General features: G+C 52.3%; 7 protein-coding genes across 7 annotated transcripts; 3 read left to right on the top strand and 4 right to left on the bottom strand.

Moving 5' to 3' along the window:
- Positions 1-1426: 1426 nt before the first annotated feature.
- SPBR_05708 (uncharacterized protein) lies at positions 1427-3486 on the top strand (the record flags this gene model as incomplete). Its single annotated transcript, XM_040763971.1, has 2 exons — positions 1427-3124; positions 3388-3486. 2 exons carry the CDS (start codon positions 1427-1429, stop codon positions 3484-3486), a joined length of 1797 nt encoding a protein of 598 aa, XP_040622650.1.
- A 1893-nt stretch (positions 3487-5379) lies between these two features.
- Positions 5380-7662, bottom strand: SPBR_05673 (pH signal transduction protein; the record flags this gene model as incomplete). Its single annotated transcript, XM_040763936.1, has 2 exons — positions 5380-7388; positions 7473-7662. 2 exons carry the CDS (start codon positions 7660-7662, stop codon positions 5380-5382), a joined length of 2199 nt encoding a protein of 732 aa, XP_040622649.1.
- Positions 7663-12218: 4556 nt separating this feature from the next.
- On the bottom strand, positions 12219-13723 carry SPBR_05895 (uncharacterized protein; the record flags this gene model as incomplete). Its single annotated transcript, XM_040764158.1, has 2 exons — positions 12219-13544; positions 13631-13723. The coding sequence occupies 2 exons, from the start codon at positions 13721-13723 to the stop codon at positions 12219-12221; spliced, it is 1419 nt and encodes a 472-aa protein (XP_040622648.1).
- A 1144-nt stretch (positions 13724-14867) lies between these two features.
- SPBR_09221 (uncharacterized protein) lies at positions 14868-15656 on the top strand (the record flags this gene model as incomplete). The annotated part of the gene is made up of 1 exon (XM_040767347.1): positions 14868-15656. One exon carries the CDS (start codon positions 14868-14870, stop codon positions 15654-15656), a length of 789 nt encoding a protein of 262 aa, XP_040622647.1.
- Positions 15657-15973: 317 nt separating this feature from the next.
- SPBR_06096 (pirin domain protein) lies at positions 15974-16933 on the bottom strand (the record flags this gene model as incomplete). Its single annotated transcript, XM_040764358.1, has 1 exon — positions 15974-16933. One exon carries the CDS (start codon positions 16931-16933, stop codon positions 15974-15976), a length of 960 nt encoding a protein of 319 aa, XP_040622646.1.
- Positions 16934-18161: 1228 nt separating this feature from the next.
- Positions 18162-19475, bottom strand: SPBR_05950 (vacuolar membrane pq loop repeat protein; the record flags this gene model as incomplete). Its single annotated transcript, XM_040764213.1, has 3 exons — positions 18162-18376; positions 18496-19240; positions 19311-19475. 3 exons carry the CDS (start codon positions 19473-19475, stop codon positions 18162-18164), a joined length of 1125 nt encoding a protein of 374 aa, XP_040622645.1.
- Positions 19476-20814: 1339 nt separating this feature from the next.
- Positions 20815-21962, top strand: SPBR_06018 (uncharacterized protein; the record flags this gene model as incomplete). Its single annotated transcript, XM_040764280.1, has 3 exons — positions 20815-20878; positions 21028-21693; positions 21793-21962. The coding sequence occupies 3 exons, from the start codon at positions 20815-20817 to the stop codon at positions 21960-21962; spliced, it is 900 nt and encodes a 299-aa protein (XP_040622644.1).
- Between the last annotated feature and the right edge of the window lie 1213 nt (positions 21963-23175).

Raw genomic sequence — 23175 nt, 5'->3', positions numbered from 1 at the left:
TCTCTCTCCAACCACTCCTTTGATTTCTCGTCATCGTCATCATTGTATCATTGTTTCGTTATCCTATTCACATACCTGGTGTCCTGCCACCCCTTCTATATGCACTGCCTGTCGTGTTCTGCGGCTAAAATTTGCAACCACGACTTGTATCACCACTTTGCACCATCTCCGAAAGCACTTCGCAACCTACCGGGCTCTCTCGAATATGAGCGAAGACGAAACCTTACAGGGTTTCGAATTTGCTTTTATTTCGCCACCGTGTGCAGACCACAGCACTGTTCGTGTTGAGGGTCGGTTTCAAACCTATCTTGTCGGTTGGCAGCCCCGTTTTCAAATTGGGTACGTATCACACGTAAGACTCCTATGTCTTGTCGTCTTTTTCAACGTTGATAAAAACTATGCCATTTTCTTTTACTGCTTCTTGCCATAATGCAGATACAATTTTTGAATCTGTGCGATAAGTTTTGATCTCACCATGCAGCATCAACCGATCCCATTTTTCTCTTCGTGAAATTTCCCCCTGAATCGGGCCAACATATTTGTCTGTACCTCGACACAAAAGACGTATAAATTTACAAAATATCTCTCTGCATATACTTCAGAATCTGGAGAGTATGGCAAAGCCAATTTCATTGAAATAGTCCCACGGATGGTCTCGCAATGCTCCTATGACCACTTTGTGCATCATTGGCTTTCACGTCCTGTTTTTGGTTGCCAAAATACAACTGCTGCCTCCCTTTCCCGATACTGCTGCGAAAACACACAGCCCAAGGCCACAAAGTTCCTGTAAATGGAAACTATGCGTCTGTTGTCTTTGTCTTCTTTTCTCTTGTTTACTTTCGACAATTTGACACCACCCTCAGTTTTCGTCAGATTATAATCGGCGTTTTCGTCCCTTTCCTTCCCCTGTATTTTGTTCTAGTTCCCATCCCGATGTTTTTTTTTTTTGCCTCATTTCTTTGTTCGGTTGACATGTTTTATAAAGGCCATTGATCTAACATGTTGTCATTTTGTCACTAGGCCTATCCTCTTCCCCGAGGGACATTACACTGAGGTGTACCGGCGTCCCATCCGACCGTACGAACAACTTCGTAACTTGATTGCCAGCAATAAAGCAACCACCTCCCGACCACTCATTCCTGAGCATCGGAGACTCCAGAGCTCTCACCTTGCTACAAGCCCCTTCAACCAACAGACTTCACCACATGTAACTGCAGAGGACTCGGTCCATACTTTAGAAGACATGAGATCCAAGTACCGTCCTCTGGGTGAGGCATACGGTGATTCATACCGCACAGCGACAAGACCTATCTTACAGTCCCGCTCAGCTGCAGTGGAATCGGACGTTGCAGAGACAGGCTCACTTTGTCAGCCTGGCAGCACCAACTGGCTCGTCCTAAGAGGTCGTGAGCAAGTCGAACCAGGCATGCGTCCCATTTCGCGCTTCCAGCCTGCCACGGTATATGAGGATGTGCCATACGATGGAGCAATTCGCAACGTCTTGACACCCTCAGTGCCGGCCATCATTGTTACGGCCCCGGAACCTTCGGATGAGTATTTGCTGCACCAGGTGCAGTTCGGCTCGGCTCATCTCGCGGCCGGACGTGATGAGTTTTCTGGAGGCAACGCCATGATTGACCCACAGCTCATGCAGCTCGAGTCCCAAGCTCTTCTTACCGCCACAGTCAATAACGAGACCAGATTGTCCTATACTGAAGACCAAGTTCGTGGCGCCCAAGAACATGCTGACGATGACATGGGAAGCCATTCCATGCAAACATGCCCACTTGCTGTTTCTGAAAGTGACTATGCTTCTGAAAGCGATGTGGCCGCCCAAACCGTGGCCGAGTCGCCGCATCCAATGGCACCTGATTTGGATAGTTCCGGCCACGTTCTGTCCAAGTTTTGTCTTCCGGAGGTAATTGACTTAACCACATCTGATGATTCCGAGCCTTGGTCGGCTCCGAGAAGTCAAGTGATTCTTGCTCAAAATGAGCACAAGGACGGCAAACAACACTTCTTGTCTGGAACAGTTACACGTGCGAACACCACAGGTTTGGATTCGGATATGGGCAGAGAAGCCTCTAAGGCCCGCAGAAACAACCTTTTTGTGCAAGGCACAGCCAGTCTTCCTGTAAGACCATCCACTCACGGAAACCCGCGCTTGGCGAGCGGGTACCAGCCTCCCCGTCAGCAGCTTTTGGATGACAGCGAGAGGCAGGATCCGACATTTGATCCCAACCGCCCATCGAAGCACGCGGTAAGCACCCCCTCGAGCTCAATGGAGAAGAGACGGCACCTTGATTTAGATGGCAGCGCTGCTGGTGACGGCTATAATGGTAAGAGTAATCATCTGAAAGGCGGAGAGACCACAGCAAGCGTTGGACTCAGTGGTGTTTCTGAGAGCCCGTTCCGAGATGAAGCCGGGACAGACTATACTGCCAGCAACAATTTCCAGAATTGTTGCAACGGCGGACCAAGTTCAAACTTCGAGTCCCCGGAGGCTTCTGCTGATCGTCAGTACCATGACGAGCGCATCAAAAATTTCCGGTTTGGCAGCGGTCTTTACGGCATCGTCAACTACAACATGTGTCCTAGATTTGGCCAAAATTGTGTCCACGGAGAGCCGCTGCTAGGTATGTCCAACTATTTCCGTAACACCGAGGCAAATGTCGAGGAATGTGCGGAAAACGGCCACGTTCTGCTCGCTCCCATTTTAACTCCACGCCAAGCGGCCATGCAACCAGTTCCGACAGTCTCCCTTGCTCAATCCTACTGGGAACACACATCTGAATATGGGCAAGGTCAGCACCACAGCCTACCGCTTGTTTCACCGTCCACGGGCGTACCGCACCCTACGTTCGAACCGGGCGACTTCTTGCGGATGCGTCAGGAAGAGCAAGCGAAGAAACAGCTTGTTGAAGCACAGGTTCAAGCACAGCAATCAACCTTGAGGAAGGCCGAAACTGAGTCCCAGGCTCGGAAGCTAGAACAGGCTCAAGTCCCGGCACTTGCCCTTGAACAGCAGCTGGCACAGGCCGAGCAGCTTCGCCAGACACAACAGCTACCCCAAGAGGAGCAGATCCGTCAGATGCAGCAAAGTGCTGCGGCGCAGCAAGTCTCTGTGCCGTCGCCACAACTTTTCCAAACTTCCAACACCTTAGTTCAGGAAACGAACCATGCAGACTCACGGCCCACTAGATATAGCCGGCAGGTCACACTGGATGGAAGTGACTTGCAAAATTGTACCCTTCCCCAGTCAATTGAGCAGTCCACAGCGAGTCGTCTACAGGTCTTACCGCCCAGACTTGCGTCACAGGAGCCGTGGGAAGGCGACGACGAGTTCTATGTCGACTCTTACATGTCGTCTTATCGACCGTTCCACAGCACTCAGCGACCGGCTACGGCTATGCACCAAGGGCAATCAAGCACCACAACTCGTCAGCAACCATCTGTGACCCATCCACAATTGTCAGCTACGGCTGAACCCTGGAAAAACTCTGCAAGTGGCATCGTCTCTGGTGAACAGCAGCATTCTGCAGATTATAACAGACCAGTTTGGGGGACGCGGACCCAAATCGGCCAATACGGGTATTTCGAAGAGGTCAGGTACCCGCATGACAGAGATGATTTGGACTGAGTCTCCCGGAAACCAGACATGCAGCCTGATAGTGGTGTAGGCTTTGTGTATGTAAGTCTCTGTCACGTCTTGATCCGTTTACTTTTCGCGATGAAGAACACTTGCTAACTATGTAGTTCCATTCGGCCAATCATATCGTGCGAATCTGCTCGACACCCTACCTTTATTCCCTTTACGGCAGACAGCTAGGCGGACGAGAGAGGCAAAAGTGCCGAGGGAGGCAACACATGAAGTATTGTGCGACAAGCATTCAGCCACATGGCTTTCAAGGTTCAACACCTTACTTTGCTTTATATTTCGACATCTGGTTCTTTTCAAGATGGTCATTCGTTCGACCATTGATTGTTTTTTACCCTCCCCCCCCCCTTTTTTTTACAATGATCATCTTTTCTTTGTTTGGTTTTGCAATTTTGACTTTTCGTTCACCTTTCGCCGCTGCCCACATTCCATCATCCATCCTTTGTTGGCATGCCTTTAGTAGCAACAACAATATGTGATCTGCTTTACCCTATACCAGGTTTTATGACTTTTCTGCTTGCTTGCACCGAATATCACTCATCCATCTTGGCCTTACCCATATGACCCTTACACTTTGAGGAGCCTCTGGAGTGCGCAAGACAACAAGGCTAGTCTTTGAATCACACAGGGCGCCTGAGGAACAAGTACGAGAATGTGGAGGTGCCTTACGAATTTCGATTTCGGTTCGGTTGTCCCTTTGTTCACTTCTCGCTTCCTCTATTTCCCCACAGATGCTTGGTAGCATACGTCCACCAGTAGTCCATATGTCCTCGTTCAAGAGCTAGCCCATTTGATTGTCGCTGGGAATCTAGGAAACCTACAGTTTCGACGTCAGATGGGGAGGATGGTCTCTCGGTATCTTGCATTGCAAGCCCCTGTGCCAATACCTTTTACAGTTTTCCTTCTTTCTTTTTTCTTCTGTTTTGTCAAGCCAGCCAAATGACGCATTCAACATCGCATAGTTCTCGGACGGTTTCGTTTGTTTAGCTCACACCAGTTTGCTTAGTACTTTGTTCACAAAATAATCCAAAAAAAAAAAACAATGACCCGGCACAGTCCACGAAGCATTTGACAGAGACGTTGTTGATGTAGCATTTTAATTTGTGCAAGCTTCTTCGTTGCTTAATCCTATGTATATGTATATATATATAAACTACAAGTACCACCCTTTGTATGTCCATCCGTCCCTTTCTTTCACAACTAGCTGGCTTGGTGGTAATACTTATGTCATACCAACTACCAACTAGCTTTTTTGTCGAAAGAGGCACATACATCCTATCCATCTTAAAGTACAAGTAGACAAGGACAAAATTGGGGGGGGGGAAGATGGGACACGGACATGGACATATGTAAGCACAACCATGGAGAGAAAGTAGAAAACAGATAAACGAAGCACGGATGAAGGGACTCAAGCAACGAAAGAGACAAAAGGAAAGAGACAAGAAGAAATGCAATAAAGGTATTTTTAATCCCGGTGCAATTAAAATGTCTGAGAACCCAAGGCCCAAGGTCGGTGACAAAAAGAAGAGAAAAGAAACAAAAGTATCAAAAAGGTAATGCTTCTAACGAGAGAGACGGTAGAAAAAGGTCTGCCTAACCAAAGTATGCAGACAAAAAGTGGTATACAGTCAAAAACTAAGATGACGAAGCGAAAACGTAAAAAATGGAAGGGTAAGAAAGCTATTATGTATAGTCGAGATTTAGCAGACCTCTTTGCTTTACTACAGCGCAGGGTATGCACTACCAGGGATCATGCCGCTGGTACCGCCGGAGGTGCTTGTGCTGGGCCCTTGGGGCCCGCCTGGTGGCCGTCGACCTCCGGCGCGCAATGAAAAGTCCGGATTGCTGTTCAGTAGAGTCTCGTTGGTGTCACGCACTGGCCGGCGCGGGACTATGCCGCCCATACCGCCGCCGTATCCGGGCATCAGGTTTGGTGGTGGTGGGTTCCAGCGCGGGTTGATGCCGCGCTGGGAGATGGAGGTGAAAGTCGACCGCTCAGACTCGGCTGGGCTCCGGGAGCCCTGAGGCATGTCTTCGTAGGAGTTGTTGTTGGCGTTCATGGCTAGCGGCTGCAGGTTCTTGCGAGGCTGGGCAGCCAGACCGCTCTGCTGCGGTTCAGCGAAGCGCGGGTCAACATCCTCGATGTAAGCCTCTGAAGTGGCTGGCCGGTCCTCGGGGAGCTCCGAGGCTCCATGCACTGGCGAGTTGGCGGCACTACCATTTTGTGCTTTCCAGGCAGCGCGTGGGGGCAAGTACTGACCAGTACTCCCCGCCTCGCTGACCTGAGATGTCCGCCCTTGTTGCAGGCTCACCATGCCCGCAATGTCGTCGTCAGCCTCGGCAAAGCGGCTCACCTGCTGGTGTTGCGGTTGAGGCGTGGTCGCATCCATCTCAACAGCCTGGTCCCGTGGGCTGGCGGCGCTGACGTTTGCGACACCAATGTTATCTGGTAGCGGCGGCGGGGATTCTGCGCGCGGCAGATCGCCAGATGTGGACGAAGGAATCTCATTGCGGTAGGCAGTGTAGCCATTGCCGCCACCCATGCCGCCATCGTTTAAGCTTGTCCCAGAAGGGTTGCCGTAGTAGCCATTGGGGCCCGGGGAGCCTCGCGTGCCACCACTGTAGGCCTCGGCCTGGTCATACCGGTAGCCCGGAGGTGGTGTCCGGCCACGGCCGGGGCCTGCGTAGCCACCGCGACCGCCATATCCACCTCTACCTCTGCCATTTGGCGGAGGACCACCGTACCCACCACGTCCACCCGGTGGACCGTAGCCCCCACGACCACCAGGACCAGGACCGTACGGGCTATAGCCCGGGCCGCCGCCGCGGCCACCACGATAGCCAGGGCCAGGTCCTCCACCGCGACCTCTTTGTCCGGGAGACATGTTGTTCATCCGCTCTACCGACGGACCGTGGCGCACACCGTACTCTTGGGGCGGTGGGCTGGCCGGGTTACTGCCGTACGGCAGAGGATTGCCGTAGGCATCGCGCTGAATCGACCGACGCTGGCCAGCCGCGGCACCAACTGCGGCACCAGCAGCTGCACCAGCGGCACCCGACATCATCATGGCCTCGGGACTGCCGCCACCATACTGGTTGCGCTGCTGCGAGTAACGGTTGGACAGCTGGGCGGGTTGGGAGGTAAGGGGGATCTGCTCGTCGCTGCTGGCGGCGTCCCCCTTCTCGAAGGAGTCGCCGTTGCTACCGGGTCCGCCAATTCGGGGCAGCGCGGGCTGGCGGGGTGCCGGGGACTGGGACTCAGCCATGACGCTGCTGGCATTGGCAGCGTTGACGGCGGCGGCGGTTTGGGCCTGGCGGTTGTAAAAGTTCTCACCGCTCATCTCGGCGTTAGCGGCGATGCGGCGCTGGCGCGACTTGCGGCCTACGACGGTACGGCGCATGGCACAGGCGACGATGCTGCTGAGGCCGATGAGAATGACAGCAGCCAGGACGATGAAGGTGCCCCAGGCCATGTGGGGAACGAAGAGCAAGATATCGATAAGGAAGGCCAGGAGGGCGGCAAGGAATGTGAAGATGCTGATGATGAAAACCAAGAGGAGGTAGCGAGCGGAGTGCGAAGCGGAGTGGAAGTGGGCGGTGATGGCCAAGATCAACATGACCAAAGTTAGGAAGGCGGCGACAGGGTGGAGCACGAGGACGGTCGACAAGGTTGCGCGTGTCGAGCCTGGCAGGTCGAACGTGGCCGACTCCGTAGAGGAGAAGAAGGATGCTGCGACATGTTAGTAGGTGCACAACGGGAGAGGCGGTGATAATCAATAATGACAAAGAGAAAACTAGCAAGGAGACAACGTACAGGTATCGTAACCCAGCTCGACGCCAGTGCAGGAGCCATCGGGACGGCAGTAACCAAAGACACCAAAGTTGTAGCCCTTAAAAGACCCGAGCGGGACGCCTTTGATCAATGGCGTAGATAGCACGGAAAGGAGGAGCATCACAAATGCCGCGAAGAGCATCACCGTCAATGGGGTCGCGGGGCGAATCATGTTGGCGGTTGTGAGAAGGCGACCGGAGGGAGAGAAAGCGAGATAGAGAGGAGCCCTCAAAGGGCGTGCGCAAACGCGCTCGGGACGTCACTGCTATAGGTGTCCCTTGTCAAATGGATCAAACCCGAGTTAAAGAGTTTATCTATGCCGTCTCGGGCGCCGAAGGTTGTGAGAGAGATCAAACGGAGTCGGCGTCGGCGAAAGCGAGCACATGGACGCAAAAGGAAGCCGACCAATTCGACGTGTACGGCACGGAGTAGATAGGGGACGACGTAAGGAAAAGCGCACAGTCATGCAGATCGACAGACTGTTTGTCGGCGGAGGTTTGAGAGGATTCAGTGTTCCGATTCGTGTCCACCGCCGAGATGCACATGCACTGCAGCACGAGGTCGCACAGGAGAAGGCAATGTTCGCGTTTCAAGACAATGGGGGTCGAGAAGAGTAGTCGAAAACAGTCGAGAGAGAAGGGTGCGAAGAAGTAGGGGATAAGAGGGCGACAGGGTAAGAGAAGCGAAAGAGAGTCGTCGAGTTCAAAAGCGAGTGAGTTGATAGACAAGTCGGGGGCAGCAACCAGGCGCGCAACAATCAAAGAAAGCGAAACAAATAGGAGACACAAAAAAAAGGAGGCCGAACGAAAAACAAAAGTCGACAGTCGAAAGACGAATTCGAAAATTCGAAAAGATAAAATATGGTGAGGTAACCGTCGAAGAGATCTCAGAGAGACCGGACAAAGCGAAAGGACGGGATGGAGGCGAAATGTCCTTTCCGAGGCGCGACGAAGAGAAAAAGAAAGAGTGAGTGTGAGTGTGAGAGAGATTCAAAACCACAGCGAGATAGTGAGGGCGGGCGAGAGATTTGACCAGTCTTTAGACGCGATATTGCGACTCTGGCTGTTGGAGACAGCAGCAAAGTGGGCCGTTTAGTTGATGTGGGAGCGACAGACACGCCTATGTGGAAAAACCAGATTGAGTACCCGTACTCAGTAGGAGCAGACGCCAACGGAGGAGAGGAGGCTTAACCGGTTCCAGTATTTTTCGTTTCCTTTCCACTTTTTTCTTTTCTTTTTAGGCGAGGTTTAGTTCAATGCGTCAAGTCGACAGTGTCCGAGTATGTAAGATACGGGGAACTGATGGGTATTGAGCATGGTCAATGGCGATTGCGACGAGTGACGCCGCACGTACGGCAGCTGGGCATTCAAGGTCGGACTGGCATGCGGCTGTGGTCGATCGACAAAGAATAAGTGAGGTGAAGCAAGAAGAAAGTTGAGAAAAAAGGAGACAAGAATGGGGAAGTCGACAAACTACGAAAAGGGGGGGGGACATCTACTACATAGCCGCGATATAGGCAAGAGCCTGGACAGCAGAGACGAAGACTGGGAAGGTGCTGGTGACAGTCTGGACAGACCTGCAAGGGAAGGAGGAAAGGGCGACGCGAGCCTGCAATGGGGAAGGTGCGAGTGTATTGGTGGTGGCAAAGCGATGGTGTACTTAAAGTACAAAGATATTGTGCAGTTTTATATGGAAAACAAGTACCATTCGCACCGTTGTTGTACCTCTTCAACAAAAGGTGTGATGCAGCCAACACGATAGCGCCTTTCCGGACAACTTTAGTGACCAAAAAAAGGGGATAAATATAGAGTGGCGCGCTATGCACATTCTTGTTTACTGGATGGCGCATTTCTCCAGTGCACAATTGCCTTTTCTCCAGGCGCTTGCCCCGACCGAAAGGCTGTGCCTGGCTAGTATTGGCGTATGTCGTATGCGTGATGGGATACTAAATACTGGGTCAAACGTAGCAGGATCCTATCCGCTCCAGCGCGATTACTACTGGCTCAGAACTTGTCGCAAAACCGCTGCCTGCAGGAGCGGCCATGCCAAAATACACACTTGTGACGCAACCTGCTGCAGGTGCATGTGCAGAACCACGCTGAACAGGGAAAGAACGAGGCTCAGCCACCATTTGTTGCCACAGAACGTTGGGGGAGACTGAGACGCAGAAGACTAGCCTTTGCTGCGACGATGCGGAACATTGCCATGACAGAGAACCGCCTATGCAAAACGTCACGCCTCGTCGCAAGTCTGGTCTACGCCTCTTTCATATTTTTGATCCGTTGTTTGTCGCTATTCATTCCTTGTCCAGTATGACTGGATCCCGTTTGCACTTGGTCGTACCTACCCGTCTGCTTCCGTTCTACTTCCCTGTGTCCCACATCCCAGCAACGTCCCAATAAGGAGGGTGCGGACCTGGCCCTGTTGGCGACGCTTTCCGACATGCCAGTTAATTTACTGATAAAAAGAGACGGCAAGGATAGTATGGACTTTTGATGTTCCACGTTGTGCCATGGCACGGAATGAGAGACGAGGACTAAAAAGCAAGAATGCAAGTATTACACTTACGACGTAGGTGTGCGACGTTAGCAAGCATGCATGCATGCATGCACGGGGAGCTACGTCGCTTGCCTCCTACGTCGTGGTCTTTTGTCGACATTGGCCAGACGGCGTTGCGGTGCACCCAGCCGATGGGAAAGGGGAGTGGGGCCTTTGAGGCCTTCGTCCACTCTTTTTGGCAGGACGGACAATAGATGGCAAGGTTCTGCAAGTCTTCCAAGTCAATCGAATACGTCGTAGAAGAGACTAGGAATGAGGAGAGAGACAAGGGGCGGGAGATTGGCCAAGGATGGGCTAGTTGTAGCTAGCTGGCTTTACTCAGTAATGAGATCGGACGAGTGAAGACGCTGGACGCCGAAAAAATGAAGAAAATACACTGTCCGGAGCACGACATATTGAAAACACTTTCGTGGAATGTAAGGCCTGGCCAGGCCCAGAGACGAGTGGTGTAGATGGCGATTCGCAGATGCGGGTGAAGCGAACCGGTCCTTCCTTTGGTGGGCATTGCCAGGGAGCGCTTTCCGAAATGCAGAGCTTTAACCGTGGCAAACAGAAGAAGGTGCAACCCGACAGTTAGCCAACAAAGGAGGCCGCCGCAAACTGGTCATGACGAAGCCACAGAGGTAAAACAGGAAAGAACGAACCATCGCAATCTTTTGTGTATTCAGCTGCCTTCGCTTTCTTTCATCGGGGGACGTCTTGATCGTGCCAGACCTGGGAAACCTGACAGCACATAAGTGACAGCCTCGTTTCCCACTAAACCAACCGAAAGACGACAGAGATGGCTCTTGGCCTTGGTTTATCGAGGCTATGCCGCTCTCACTCTCGAATCTTCATTAAGATTGCGACAGTACAATCAATCCCCACGGCCTTGTCCCAAAGTAGAAGGACCGGCTGTTGCTCTTCAAAGCAATCCCGTTTCTACACAAGATATGCGCCCAACTCAAGATTAACTGAGATAAAAAACGGCAAGCCACAAAAAGGAAACCGATAAGTACAACGTACGAATCCATTGTCTGTTGTTGGAAGGACAGGGCAAAAGGTGAACAGTATTGTGATGCTCGACGCGATACCGTTGGGAAATCGCCAAGGGTGCATTGGCTACAAAGGGCAAGAGCGGCAGAGCGGGTGAGGGTCGGGCCAGCTCTTGCTCACTGTTCATGCTCCCGATCGCCAATTGCCTCATTGCTGAGTGTATCACGAAACCCCATAACCCAACAATGGCCTTTGTCAGGCCCTGCAAAGTGCTGGTGGCTCATGGACGTCCCATTGATCTGGCCCGCTTTACTCTCCTTTTCATCTCTTTTCCGCACCAGGTAGACCAGCGTCAGAATATTTGGCCTGGACAAGGATGCCGTGCCCTGTCTGGCCCTGGTCAAGTCACAGATTTGGGGAACGAAGGAACAGGAGTGAAAACTATCGACGCGCACGGCAATTTTAAACTCCAATGATCGCATCTGCAGTTCTTCACACAAACGACAACAGACCCGGTCAAGAGGGGTATCGATTTCCGTCTTTCTTCGCTTGACCTTGTCATAATTCAAATGTAGCTCTGCCTGCTGAGAACGTGTGTTTGCTTCTCTGCGATCTACGATGCAGTTTCTGGTCTCCTCTGGTCCGCCCAAAACACGTTACAGAATCCCACGGCTCCACTTGTTAGGGAAATCTCAATGTATCTCACCCGTTGTTTTCAGTCTGCGATACACTTCGTTCAAGCTTTTCATTCTACGTTGTAGTTTGCTCTCTAGACCGGGCTCGCATAAGAAACGAGGAAACGAACACAAGAGCGGCAAACCTCTTCTGATACGCCGTGCTCAAACGGAGGAGACAAGCGGCCAGGGTAGAACACTCCTCCTCGTCCCCCGGTCGTTTTAAGTTTCTGATGTTCCAGAAGCAATCCCAAGATAAAGTTGCTCAGCCACAGTTCCTACGGCTGGTTCAGCTCACGTTCACATCTCAGTACTTCATTTGTTAAGTCGTACAAGAAATGAAACTGTGAAATCGTCGCGAAGTTTATGAAACTACCCCATACATTGGCCGTTAAGATATGCCGTACTCGTCAAGACATTTTTCGAGATTCCTCGAATATCCACTCCCAACACAGCAAATATATCAACTGTCTCTGTACTTAGATTCGCTGATCACCTCCAAGCCAGCCTTGGGTCAGTTCTATGTCAGGTACACGATAGCTACCGAGACCAAAGCTGCCATTGCCACGGCCATTGCCGGCTCAGTAATCGCCGTCGACGTGCCTGCACTCGTCACAGAGTACGAATAGCTGTGAGTGGCGGCCGTCCGTGTGCCGCTCGGTAGGCTGTCGCTGAGCGCTGTGCCCGGCACCGTGCCAGACGGCAAGCACGAAGCCGTCACAAAGACCGTCCCCACGGTCCCCGTACCGAGCACGCTGGTCGAATTGGCAGCAGACGGCGGGGACGAAGAAAACGCAGTTGCAAATATCGTCTTGGTGAAGGCCACCGTGACACTCGCCGTCTTGGTCACCACATCGACGGGAACGTGCGTTGTTGTCTGGCTTGAGATGTTCAAATCCATCGCGGCGTCCTCTTTGTCCTGCTGGAGGTGTTCGTACAGTGCCTGGTACAGAGGCGTGCCGTCCTTCAGAGAGTTGGATTTTGCAAGCTCGACTCCGTGCACCATCATACCGCCGAAGCTCGCACGGCCCTTGAGCTTATCGGCCAGAGCAATGGCCTGCTCATCATTCATGTAGCCAATGACGTCGTTAACAGGTGGGAGTCCAACGTACAGCAGAGCATCTTTGCTCATGCTGTTGCCCACAAGCTGTTCCCATGCTTCATAGTAAAATCCAGAGCTGCCAGCCGGGCACAGGTCGTTGCCAAAGAACTGGATCCAGAGTTTGTCGAATACGACCGTCGAAATCAGGTCTTTGATCTGCGAATAACCGTCCGCCATTGGACAACGCGGTGCACCAGTCATGATCATGGTGCGGCCTTTCGTCACAGCGTTGTGGTCATCCATGTACCAGCGAAGTCGGTTGAGCAGCGTAGTGTAACCGTCCGGCTGCACGAACTGGACGTCGATATCAAAGTCAAAGCCGTCTAGCACGGTGTGCGTGCCACTATCATCCAGATCGAAAGGACGTGCTCCTCTCCACGTCTCATCATATGGCCCAAAGGCCTTCCAGAGAAACTTGGCAAAATATGCACCGCCCGCGGCAGTCGTGACCTCATAATCATTGGCCAGGTCCTGGACCCAGGGGCCGCTAACCGAGAGGAGCACTTTCTTGCTCAGGTTTTGGCAGTGGAGAATGTCCATGCCCAGCTGGGTACAGTCCGATAGCTGCCGCGAGGGCTTGTTGTCTACCCAGTCGTAACTAAAGTCACAATTGTTACCAAAGTTGATTGCCGGGTAGTTTGTTGCCGAGTCTGCCTCAGACGACGCCGTCACATACGCGAGGACAACCGTGTCGAATCCTCCAGCATCACAGATTCTGCCGAGCGTGTCTGTCCCAGATCGGCCCTGTACAATGGAGCGAGAAAAGGCGACCTGTTAGACAAACAGGCACTGAAAAGTGAGCAGACGAGACTACTGTATCTTGTACGTACGAAGTACACTGTCACACCAGGTTTCTGACCATTCGCCATGCCGAGAGCCGGCGCCCCGGCGCCGGCAGCGAGAAGAAGCTTGGTTGCGTGCATGTTTTGCAGCGTTTGTCGATAGTGACAAAGTGAACGTCAGTGGAATGTGAAAGGGTGAAAACGAGCGAAATGTGAGTACAGGGTCTGTATTCCACGAAAAGAAAAGAAGAAGAAAGAGCAAAAGAGAAACAGGAGTCGGCCGGAAGAAGCGGACAAGCTGCTAAAAGACGACGCTGAGGATGAAAAGCAGAGGCTGAGGGTTGCTGGGGGAGACAGGAGAGAGAGAGAGCAGGGAACGAAGGGAAGACATATTTTGCGAGGCGATTGGTTTTCTTGGAGGAATTTTCATATAAATTTGTGAGTTGTAGAAAATGGAAGGTGTGCTGAGTTGACAAAAAGGGAAGGAACGACTGGTCGTCACTATTGATGCCAAGACGTGTTTTCATCGCGGGACCCGACGACAAGGTAAACAAGAAACTGAGGGCTTCTTGACTTTGCGACGACTTTCTTCTTTGAAGCTATGCTATTGCAGAGCAAGAGGCCATGTAGCTCCGAGTTGCGCACGTGAGCAAGTCCACCAACGGCGACAAGCTTCAAAATCGAGCAGCATCGTGAGCGATGTACAAACGAGAGTTGAAGAGTAACAGCAGAAAAGGAAGAAAGAAAAAGACAATACAGCAACCGAGCTACCTTTGTTGTCCTACAACCGACCCTATCCATAGCTTACCTGTCTTTGTTGGCACGACGACAAAATCAGGTTTGTACTCTCAACCCCTTTGTTGAGGCTACAAAGGAGCCAGCAACGTGAACAAACAAAAACACGCACATCTTCCATGAACAATGCACAGAGAAGCAATAGCAATAGTCTACTTGGGATATATAAACATCACTTTTCCCAATCAAGACCTTCTGCGTTTTCTCTCTTTTGGATCTCGCGGATAACAACATCGCGGTCACCGCAAAACACAAGCACAGCGGCCAAGCCGTCGCGTAGCTTCGTCAAGCATTTTTTTTTTGGTCCTTACTTTCGTCTTCTTTTGTTTGACATCTTCTAGCCAGTCCCTTTTGCTCGGTTACTATTTCATTTTTGCAGCGTTCTGTTTCACATTTTGTCAGAATTTTCGTCAATGTTTTTTGATCGTCTGTTTGCGCGGTTTTCAGTTCATTTCGTTCCTTTCTTTTTCTCCTTTTTTGATACTCAACCATGGCTTGTTCAACTCCCACCTCACCCATCATTCCCTTTTTCGAGCTCTCCAATAACTCACCGCAGTCGCTCCGTGCGTCGCGGCAACCGCTCCCATTTGAAGACGTCCCCAAGGACACTTTTCGCAACCTCCACTCTCGGCGCCGGCGCCGGCAGCAACGACACGCGTTTTCTATTGGATATGGCTCCTCGCAGACGACATCCTCGTCTACCTCCGACCCCACTCTCATCGTCCAGTTTCACTCGTTTCCACCGTTTCGCAAGAATAGCGGCAAGTTCCGGACCTGCGTCACCAGTTTCTTTACACGTGTTGCTCGGCTCGTCCGTGGCGGAACGGCCCTACTCTGGCGGTATCTTTCATCTCACTCACGTCCGGACTCTCCCTCCTCAACTCCGCTTCTTTCTTCTTCCCCTTCACCCGTATCGTCGAAACAACCTGACAACGGCCATCGAAGGTCTCCAAATCGTTTTCTCGTCGATTGGACGCTCGATATCGTGGACGATGACCACATCGGAGCCTACACCAAGGCCGTCCGTCTACCACAACCGTGTCTCGATTTCCAGGTCGACACAGTCTTTAACTGCGTCACATCCAACATGATGTTTCCAACACCTGTGCTTGTGCTTCCTCCCGTTAGCTGTGGTAGGTCCTGCTATAGTGGGCCGATGAGATTGTCACCGCCGTCAAAGTTGCGACGGGAGACGGGCTCCAAGTCCTACGCACCGCCTCCCATGCCCCATCGCGGTCTGCCAAGCACATCTATGGGTCCGGTTGCTTTTGTCGACTGACGACTTCTTGGTGTCGCAAGCCATGTGACGGGCAGTCACAGTTTTGATGCAGCCGGATTTTAACGTCAGTGGCATTTAAAAATACTATGCGATTGTTCCTACGGTAAGGACGTAGACTAGTAAAGTTCACTTCTTTCCTCCCTAAATAACAATCACTTGGCCGTTCAATATGATAAAAGAAATGTGAAGAATTTGGATATCGCTATAAAAAACATGAATATATGACCAAAGATCGTCACCTATCGACTACAGCGGCTATACATGAAATAGTGCTCTTATATCTGATTAAGTTTTGCCTGGATTTTATCCCCCACCCTTCACGCCGTGTCCAGGACAACAACCTCGGCATCGGCCGCGCCGATGCTCTCAACCGTCAACTTGTCGCCGGCGTTGACAAAATCGACAAAGGCACCATCACCCTCGTCCAGGATGGCGTCTTCACGGCCGTCTAGGCGAATGCGTGCGCCCGGACCGCCGTTGGCCTTGTGCTTGGTCGTCATGGGTAGATGCACAAACACCTTGCGCTTGTTGGCCTCCGTCACAGCGCCAGGTTGGCCCAGACCGACCGTCCAAGTAGCCGTCTTCTGGGGCGCCAGCAGAGTTGCCCCCATACCAAAGTCGGCGTGGATTGGGATGGTACCGGGTATCTTGGGCACGGCGGCGGCCTCCTCGGCAGCCGTCGCGTCCGGGCCGGCAGCGAGCGGGCTCAGGATGGGCACAAACGCACCCTTCTCAGCGGCAGCGCGCTTAGACTCGTCGTTGAAGTTGGCAGTGTGGTAGTTCGGAGGCAGGCCGCGCTTCCATGGGACAGCCCAGATCTGCAAAAAGTGGACGGGATCTGTCTTGTGCTCGTTAAACTCGCTGTGTGCAATGCCCGTGCCGCCCGTGGTGAACTGCACGTCACCGCGCTTCACGCGATAGAACTGCTTCGCGTTGACACCGTCCTCGTGGCCGCTGCGGACCATGGAGTCGCGGTGTGTCAGCTCACCGGAGATGCCATAGCTGAAAATCTCAAAGTCGCGGTGCGGGTGCGTGGGGAAGCCCGACTCGGGCTGGACCCGGTCCTCGTTCAGCACGCGCAAAGATCCGAAGCTTTGAAACTTGGGGTTGTACCAGTCGGCAAAGGAGAAGGAGTGGTATGTGTTAAGCCAGCCATGGTTGGAATGGCCGCGGGTAGAGGACCGATGCGGCTTGATGGTGGCATGGGGCAGACGGTGAGCAGCGGCCGCCGCCTTGGCGACAGTAGAGGCAGCAGTCTTGGCGGACATATCTGTCATTTTTGAGGCAGACGGGGATAGAGAGGCAGAGGTGGGGGTGTTTGCCGGGATGTTGGCCGTGTTGTTTAGAAGATTTGGTTGATCTGCCTTTCGGGGCGAGGTTGATGTGGGCTGTGTGTGAGTTGCTAGCTGTTGATACTGTTTTCCCCAATTGCTTGGTTGATTGCAATTCTGATGACGAGATTGAGAAAATAACAAAACTCAACAACTCGGAAGGCGAAGCGTCCTTATATAGATATGTCCATCCCGTGAAGATACGTCGAGAAGCTGCTCGGCATCATTCGTTTCATCGGCGATGCTGAATTGCGCATTTGGTGGTCATCACCACCAATCATGGGCTGCTCCATTTAAGCTTCTGTAAGTCTCTGTAAGCAAAAAGCATAACTATACGATGCTGTGCGTAGCTAGTCGAAGACCAGGCGACAAGTGGCTGGAATGGCGTGGAATCCACCAAACCGCGGGTCGCCGAAACACCATGTTATTCCATTTGTTGAGCATGACAATTCAGGGCCCGCCGTCAATTCCCACAGAACTGTGCGTTGGCTAAGCGGTCGTTGTAAATTTGGCTGTCACTTTGCAGCAATTACTTGATGCTGACAATCACATTTGATGGGCGAGTTTCGGCTGACAAAGGTCTGTCAGCGCGATATGATTGGCTAACCCACTTGTTAGTTTTTTACTTAGTTCGGTACTTGTTATTTGCAAATGATTTTGGTGTGGAACTAGGTACCTTTCATACGGGGAAGGGATTTGCCCGCACATTGAAAGTCGGCACACATCTTTTGCAGGTCCGACGATGATGCTGGCTGTGTATGCTGTTGGGAAACGGTTTCATGAAAACGGTCAATTCAAGCGTCCGAATGTCCTGAGAGATCGCCTGTACGTCTGGCCAATGGGCTGACCAATAAACACAAAAAATATGCCAAAAAGGTATGCCAAGAAGGTATGGTGTATGCCAGAAAATTCTGCAAAAGACTATGCCAATAACTATGCCAAAAGAAAATATGTTCGCCATTACCAAAGAAGCATAGGACTGGAAACATAAACAAGAAACGCCAGTTCATAAATGTACACAAATGATATATGCAGTGCAGATCACAGGTCCCGACTAGGGACGGTGAAAAGCAAATGTTTCGAGTTCGGGCGTCGAGTGTAAACAGCGGACGGCGAGATGAAAAGCAGGTAATAGAAGGTAGCAGTGGCAGGGGCAGTCGACTATCCATCCTGACTAAACCGTGCCGTAAGATGTTGCCGAGCCGTTGACAGACGAGCCAGCGGCGGGCTTGATGGTGTTGCGTTTCGGCGAATAGAGGCGGAACTGGAAGAATATTATGAGGTCCTCGACAATGGTACCGAGCGAGCCCAGAAGCCACGGCAGCGCGTTGAGGAGGTACTTGCCGTCTTGGGAGTAGGCCACCAAGCTGGCTCCGTAGGTGAAGTTTCCTGTCAGGGACAAAAGGAAGAAGAGCAGCGCCAGGCCTACAATACACAAGTCGTTAGTCAAGTGTATTTGTCCAATTGAGTCCAATAGTCAACACCCCTGTCTCATGCCTTCAGCTTACCTTCACAGGACTTCTCGCGGTAGTTCTTCAAGATCTGCGGGATGCGAGCGCACAGGTAAAACACGGCGCTACAGTAGCCAAGCGCCAGGCCGATCTTGGCGTACACGTCGTCTTCCTTGGACGGCGCCGGGTTGGCAGCATCGCCGCCGCCACCACCCACAGGGTCTGTTGCATCCCATGCGCCCATGCGGTACGACACAAAGTAGCCCAGCGCGCCCACAATCCACACAGCCACCAGGCTCAACGTGTTATGCAGCCACGGGTTGCTGTCGGGGGTCTCATCTTCGCCGGTAATGATGCGGCGCAGGGGATCCAGGCTGGACTCGGACCGGCGGGTCGAGTAACGGCGGTGTGAGCCAGGCAGGCCGATGCTGGAGCTACGGCGGCGGGCCAGAAGCGGACTATCGTCCTCGCCCTCCTCGCCCTCCTCGGGAATCACCTCCTCGCTCACGTTGTCGTCACCACTTTGGCCCGCTACGGCCGTAGACGAGCTCCGACGCCGTGTGCGGCCCTGGCGAAGAAGCCGATCACGACGAGCGGACTTTGTGTTGTAGTAGAGGCACTGGGTGATCAAGACGATGTCGGCAATGCAGAAGTAGAAGGCAAGGGCAACGGCTGTTGGTGCGAGGCCGGTCCAGAGGGCGCCTGATAAGTTGGTGACATCGCCAAGAAGCCAGACAAAGAGGAATGCCATCGATAGGCCATCCGCGCTTTGGCTCTTGTAGTTCTGGATCAGTTGGGGTAGCTACGGTCCGTCGCGTTAGTAGAGTCGCCTATTTGATCTTCGTGCAAACCAAAAGACTCAAAGCACCTACCAATAGACATATCCATGCTGTTAAGCTGACGCTGCCAAATATGCCAGAGAGTGCTTCCCGGATAGTCGGTTCAGGAGAACTGGTTTTTGACTGGAGCGCCGCAGCAGCGACTGCGACTGACCGAGCAGCGAGCGTCGCAGCTGCTGATACGCGAAACACCACCATCGCGGGGGCGTGAACAGACGTGAAGATGAGTTTTGGTGTCGACTGTCGTGTTTTGAGGAAGAATCGAGCCGAAAGAGGGGAAGGAAAATGCGAAGTCGAAGATAAGACCGCGGGCATTAGAGTTCGGGTGACAGAAGAAGAAGGGGCGAACGAGCGATTGTGCGTCTCAAGGCAGGTGCAGCCCGGTCGCTCTTGCTCCTGGGATGATAGAGGCGTAACACAAAATAAAAAGACAAGTGCAGCGACCAGACGTGGCTGGACAATGTTCCGAATTTGACGTGAAAGTCAAAGCTGAGAAAGAAGAGGAGAAAAGCGGGCTGGTGGCGATGCAGTGTTATCGCGCGCCAAAATGGCACAGAGACAAGGCAAAGATAAGAAACGAGCTACGCCATATGACAGCGGCAGAGGCAGGAAATGCCCAACATGGCAGGACCGCAGGTGTTCGCCTCCTCCTTAGCGGACTTGAAGTTTCCTAATTGGGGCTAGTTCCAATCAAGCTCAACAGTACAGAAAGACACAGTGGTTGTCGCATCTACGCACTATGCGACGCCACGGGAAGAACCGAACGACGAATATGACAGCATAGGATCCAACAATCGATTCTGTCCCGTGCCAGACGCGAGGATTTCGATCATAGCTCACGAGACGTGCTTCTTAAGACATAAGATTTTGACTCTGCGGCCTCAGCCAGCCACATCCTGCCCAAGGCAATCTATTTGGATTAAAACGGCGGCTATTTTCGGATCCCCTGAAACAGTACGGAGTACACGAGACACACGCATTTTGCAGGCAAGAGCACAGTGTGCCTGATCCATTTTCCGCACGTGCCTTAGCCTCGCCTCCCATTCGCCCAGTGCGACCTATTTGGAGCGCAGTGGCTGCAGTTGGCTGCAGCCACAGGTGTTGTTCCTCTAGCAACTCAGGGCAAGAGCAAGCAGCAACCAGTCATACAGCAACGGACGACCAGCTTCTGTGACAAGCTCAAGCAATTCAGCCCTACCTTTCGGAGCTGGAGACAGGAGCATTTGTTGGTTTTGCGAAGGGAGCTTTCAACAGACACAACGACTTGACGGACGCATTATAAGAAGCAGGAGCTCGCCAGAAACGCAATACAAAAAGAGCACGCCCAACGTGCTACGCGCTCAACCTCTTTGTGTCTCGCCGATCGTCTTGACTTTTCCCTGCATATCGGATCTCCACCTTTCACCCTCGTCTACAACCTTAGATCGCATTCGAGCGTCGATTCGAAAACTGCATACAGAAGTAGTACTCGCAAACAGTCCGACGACACACCGATCTTGCTCCAGCTCAACCGTAACGCATCTTTATTCCTCAAATCATGAAGTTCGCTGTGCCTCTAGTGGCGTGCGCCACGGTGCTGCCCAGCGTGGCAGCTTGGGGAGGTAAGAAACGAAAAGAGTATTGGAAGAGAGATGTATTTGACGGCATCTTCTGCGATGCAGCATGGATTGCTGTCGATAATGCCTCCCCTTCTATGTACACACCATACATACAGGTCATGAATCTGCTTTGCCCTAACCATTCCACCCAGGCTTCGGGCACATCACAATCGCGTACGTGGCCAGTGCCTTTGTCAAGGATGAGACGGCGACGTACTTCCAGACGCTGCTGCGCAACGAGTCGTCAGACTACCTAGCCAACGTGGCGACGTGGGCTGACAGCATCCGGTATACCAAATGGGGCCGCTTCACGGGGCCGTTCCACTTCATCGACGCCAAGGACGACCCTCCGTCCAGCTGTGACGTGATCATGCAGCGCGACTGTAAGAAGGAGGGCTGCGTGATTTCAGCGCTCCAGAACTACACGTCGCGGCTGATTGACGCGGACGGCCAGCTGCCGCCCTGGGAGCACGAGCAAGCGGCCAAGTTTGTCGTCCACTTTGTTGGTGACCTGCATCAGCCGCTGCACACGGAGGACGTGGCCAAGGGCGGCAACGACATCCACGTCAAGTTCGATAATAAGTTTTTGAACTTGCACCACGTGTGGGACACCAGCATTCTCGAGAAGCTGGTGGGCGGCGTACGGGGCTCGCCTTACGGCGCGGCGCGGCAGTTTGCGGACCAACTGGTGGCGGACATCCGCGGCGGCAAGTTCGTGGCGGAGAGCAAGAACTGGCTGGACGGCATCAGCCTCGCCGATACGGAGGGCACAGTGCTCACCTGGGCGCGCGAGAGCAACGCATATGTTTGCACACACGGTAAGTGTCTCGACACGACAAGATGATGCAAACGTTTCATGGTACTTTATGAGCCTCGCAAAAATGTTAGCTGACCATTCCATTTCCCCCCCTCCGCAGTCCTCCCCCAAGGTCCCAAGGCGATCGTGGGCCAGGAACTTGGCTCCAGTTACTACGACGACGCGGCACCGGTCGTCGAGATCCAAGTGGCACGGGCCGGATACAGGCTTGCGGCGTGGCTGGATTTGCTCGCTGCCAAGATTTCCTCGAGCAAGGTTGGCGAGTTGTGAGGGTCACGATTCGGTTTTGTTTCTTGTCGTTATCAAAGTGAGTTAAGGGCAGCCCATATGAATCTGTGTATATTGTTACTATGAGTACGGCAGCTGCCGTACGGAGCACTGTGATGAGCCGTTTAAGATGTGAGTATATGATTATGGGCTAGCGACTGTGTCTTTGCTGTTTGTATTGTTACCTTGTTTCTCTCTTCACAGGACAGAATGCTAGATTATGGACTTATTAAGCTTGTTTGTCTTATGAAGGCCACCGCGTACATAGCTATCTCTCGTTTTTGGTCATGTAACCCGGTCAGTATTGTGATGGCATGAAACTGCAGGATGTGCGGATCATCACGTTGATCGACGAAAAGGCCTTGGGATCTCCAATGGAGGTTTTGGGGGATACTCACATCGGACGAACAGGGGACACAGTGTGCTTGCTTGCCAATTCAGAGGCGTATGCCTTGCTTTGTAGACAACGAGGTAATGACAATACGATTCCAACACTTGCATCTGCAACATGCCGCACCCATCGTATGAAATATGAGGTGTAAGTGATGAATACGATAAACATTATTCTTGAACAAGCCAACGGCTAAGACGGCAGCGAGCATGTGGATGGCTTTACAATTCTGTTGCATCAGACCGAATCGACGAAACATGGGTATGACACGAAAACACAAAAGGAGACTAAAAGGAATGATTACGAGTGGACAAGTTGAGTTTCTGAGACCCGTCAAAGACGGGGACGCAGGGTTGGACCGACGATACTGATGAGGAGGAGACGAGGCAGACACTGTCCGTAGCAAATGTTGAGTGGAGGAAGTGGGTCAAGCCAGGTTTGGTGGTGAAAGAGCGTAGAAGACATCACCAAAGAAATTACGACAGGGTACAATGAGAAGTGGAGGAGAAGGGGAAACAGATGGAAACAGGCAACCGACCATGTCGGAGAAATGACTTGAAGCGGTGAGAAGAACAGACGGCGACTGTATGAAAAGCAAAGGACTAGAAAAAAGAAAAAGGAGAAAAAGAAACGGGGGATATCAGAGCAACAGAAGAGGGAGGTTGACAGACAAGCTGGATAGACATTGGAAACACTGTTTCAGGGTGTCGGGCCAGGGGGACCAGGCGGAGGACGTTTTATGTCAATGTTTTGTGTGAGGCAACAAAGGTACGACATAATTGAGTAACTGAGAAATCCTAAGACGGAAAAGTGAGAATGAAAAAA

The sequence above is a fragment of the Sporothrix brasiliensis genome (genome assembly GCF_000820605.1).
Source record: "Sporothrix brasiliensis 5110 chromosome Unknown Cont15, whole genome shotgun sequence".
NCBI lineage: Eukaryota > Fungi > Ascomycota > Sordariomycetes > Ophiostomatales > Ophiostomataceae > Sporothrix > Sporothrix brasiliensis.
Note: the sequence above shows the minus strand (reverse complement) of the source record. Positions and strands in the feature narration are given on the sequence as shown.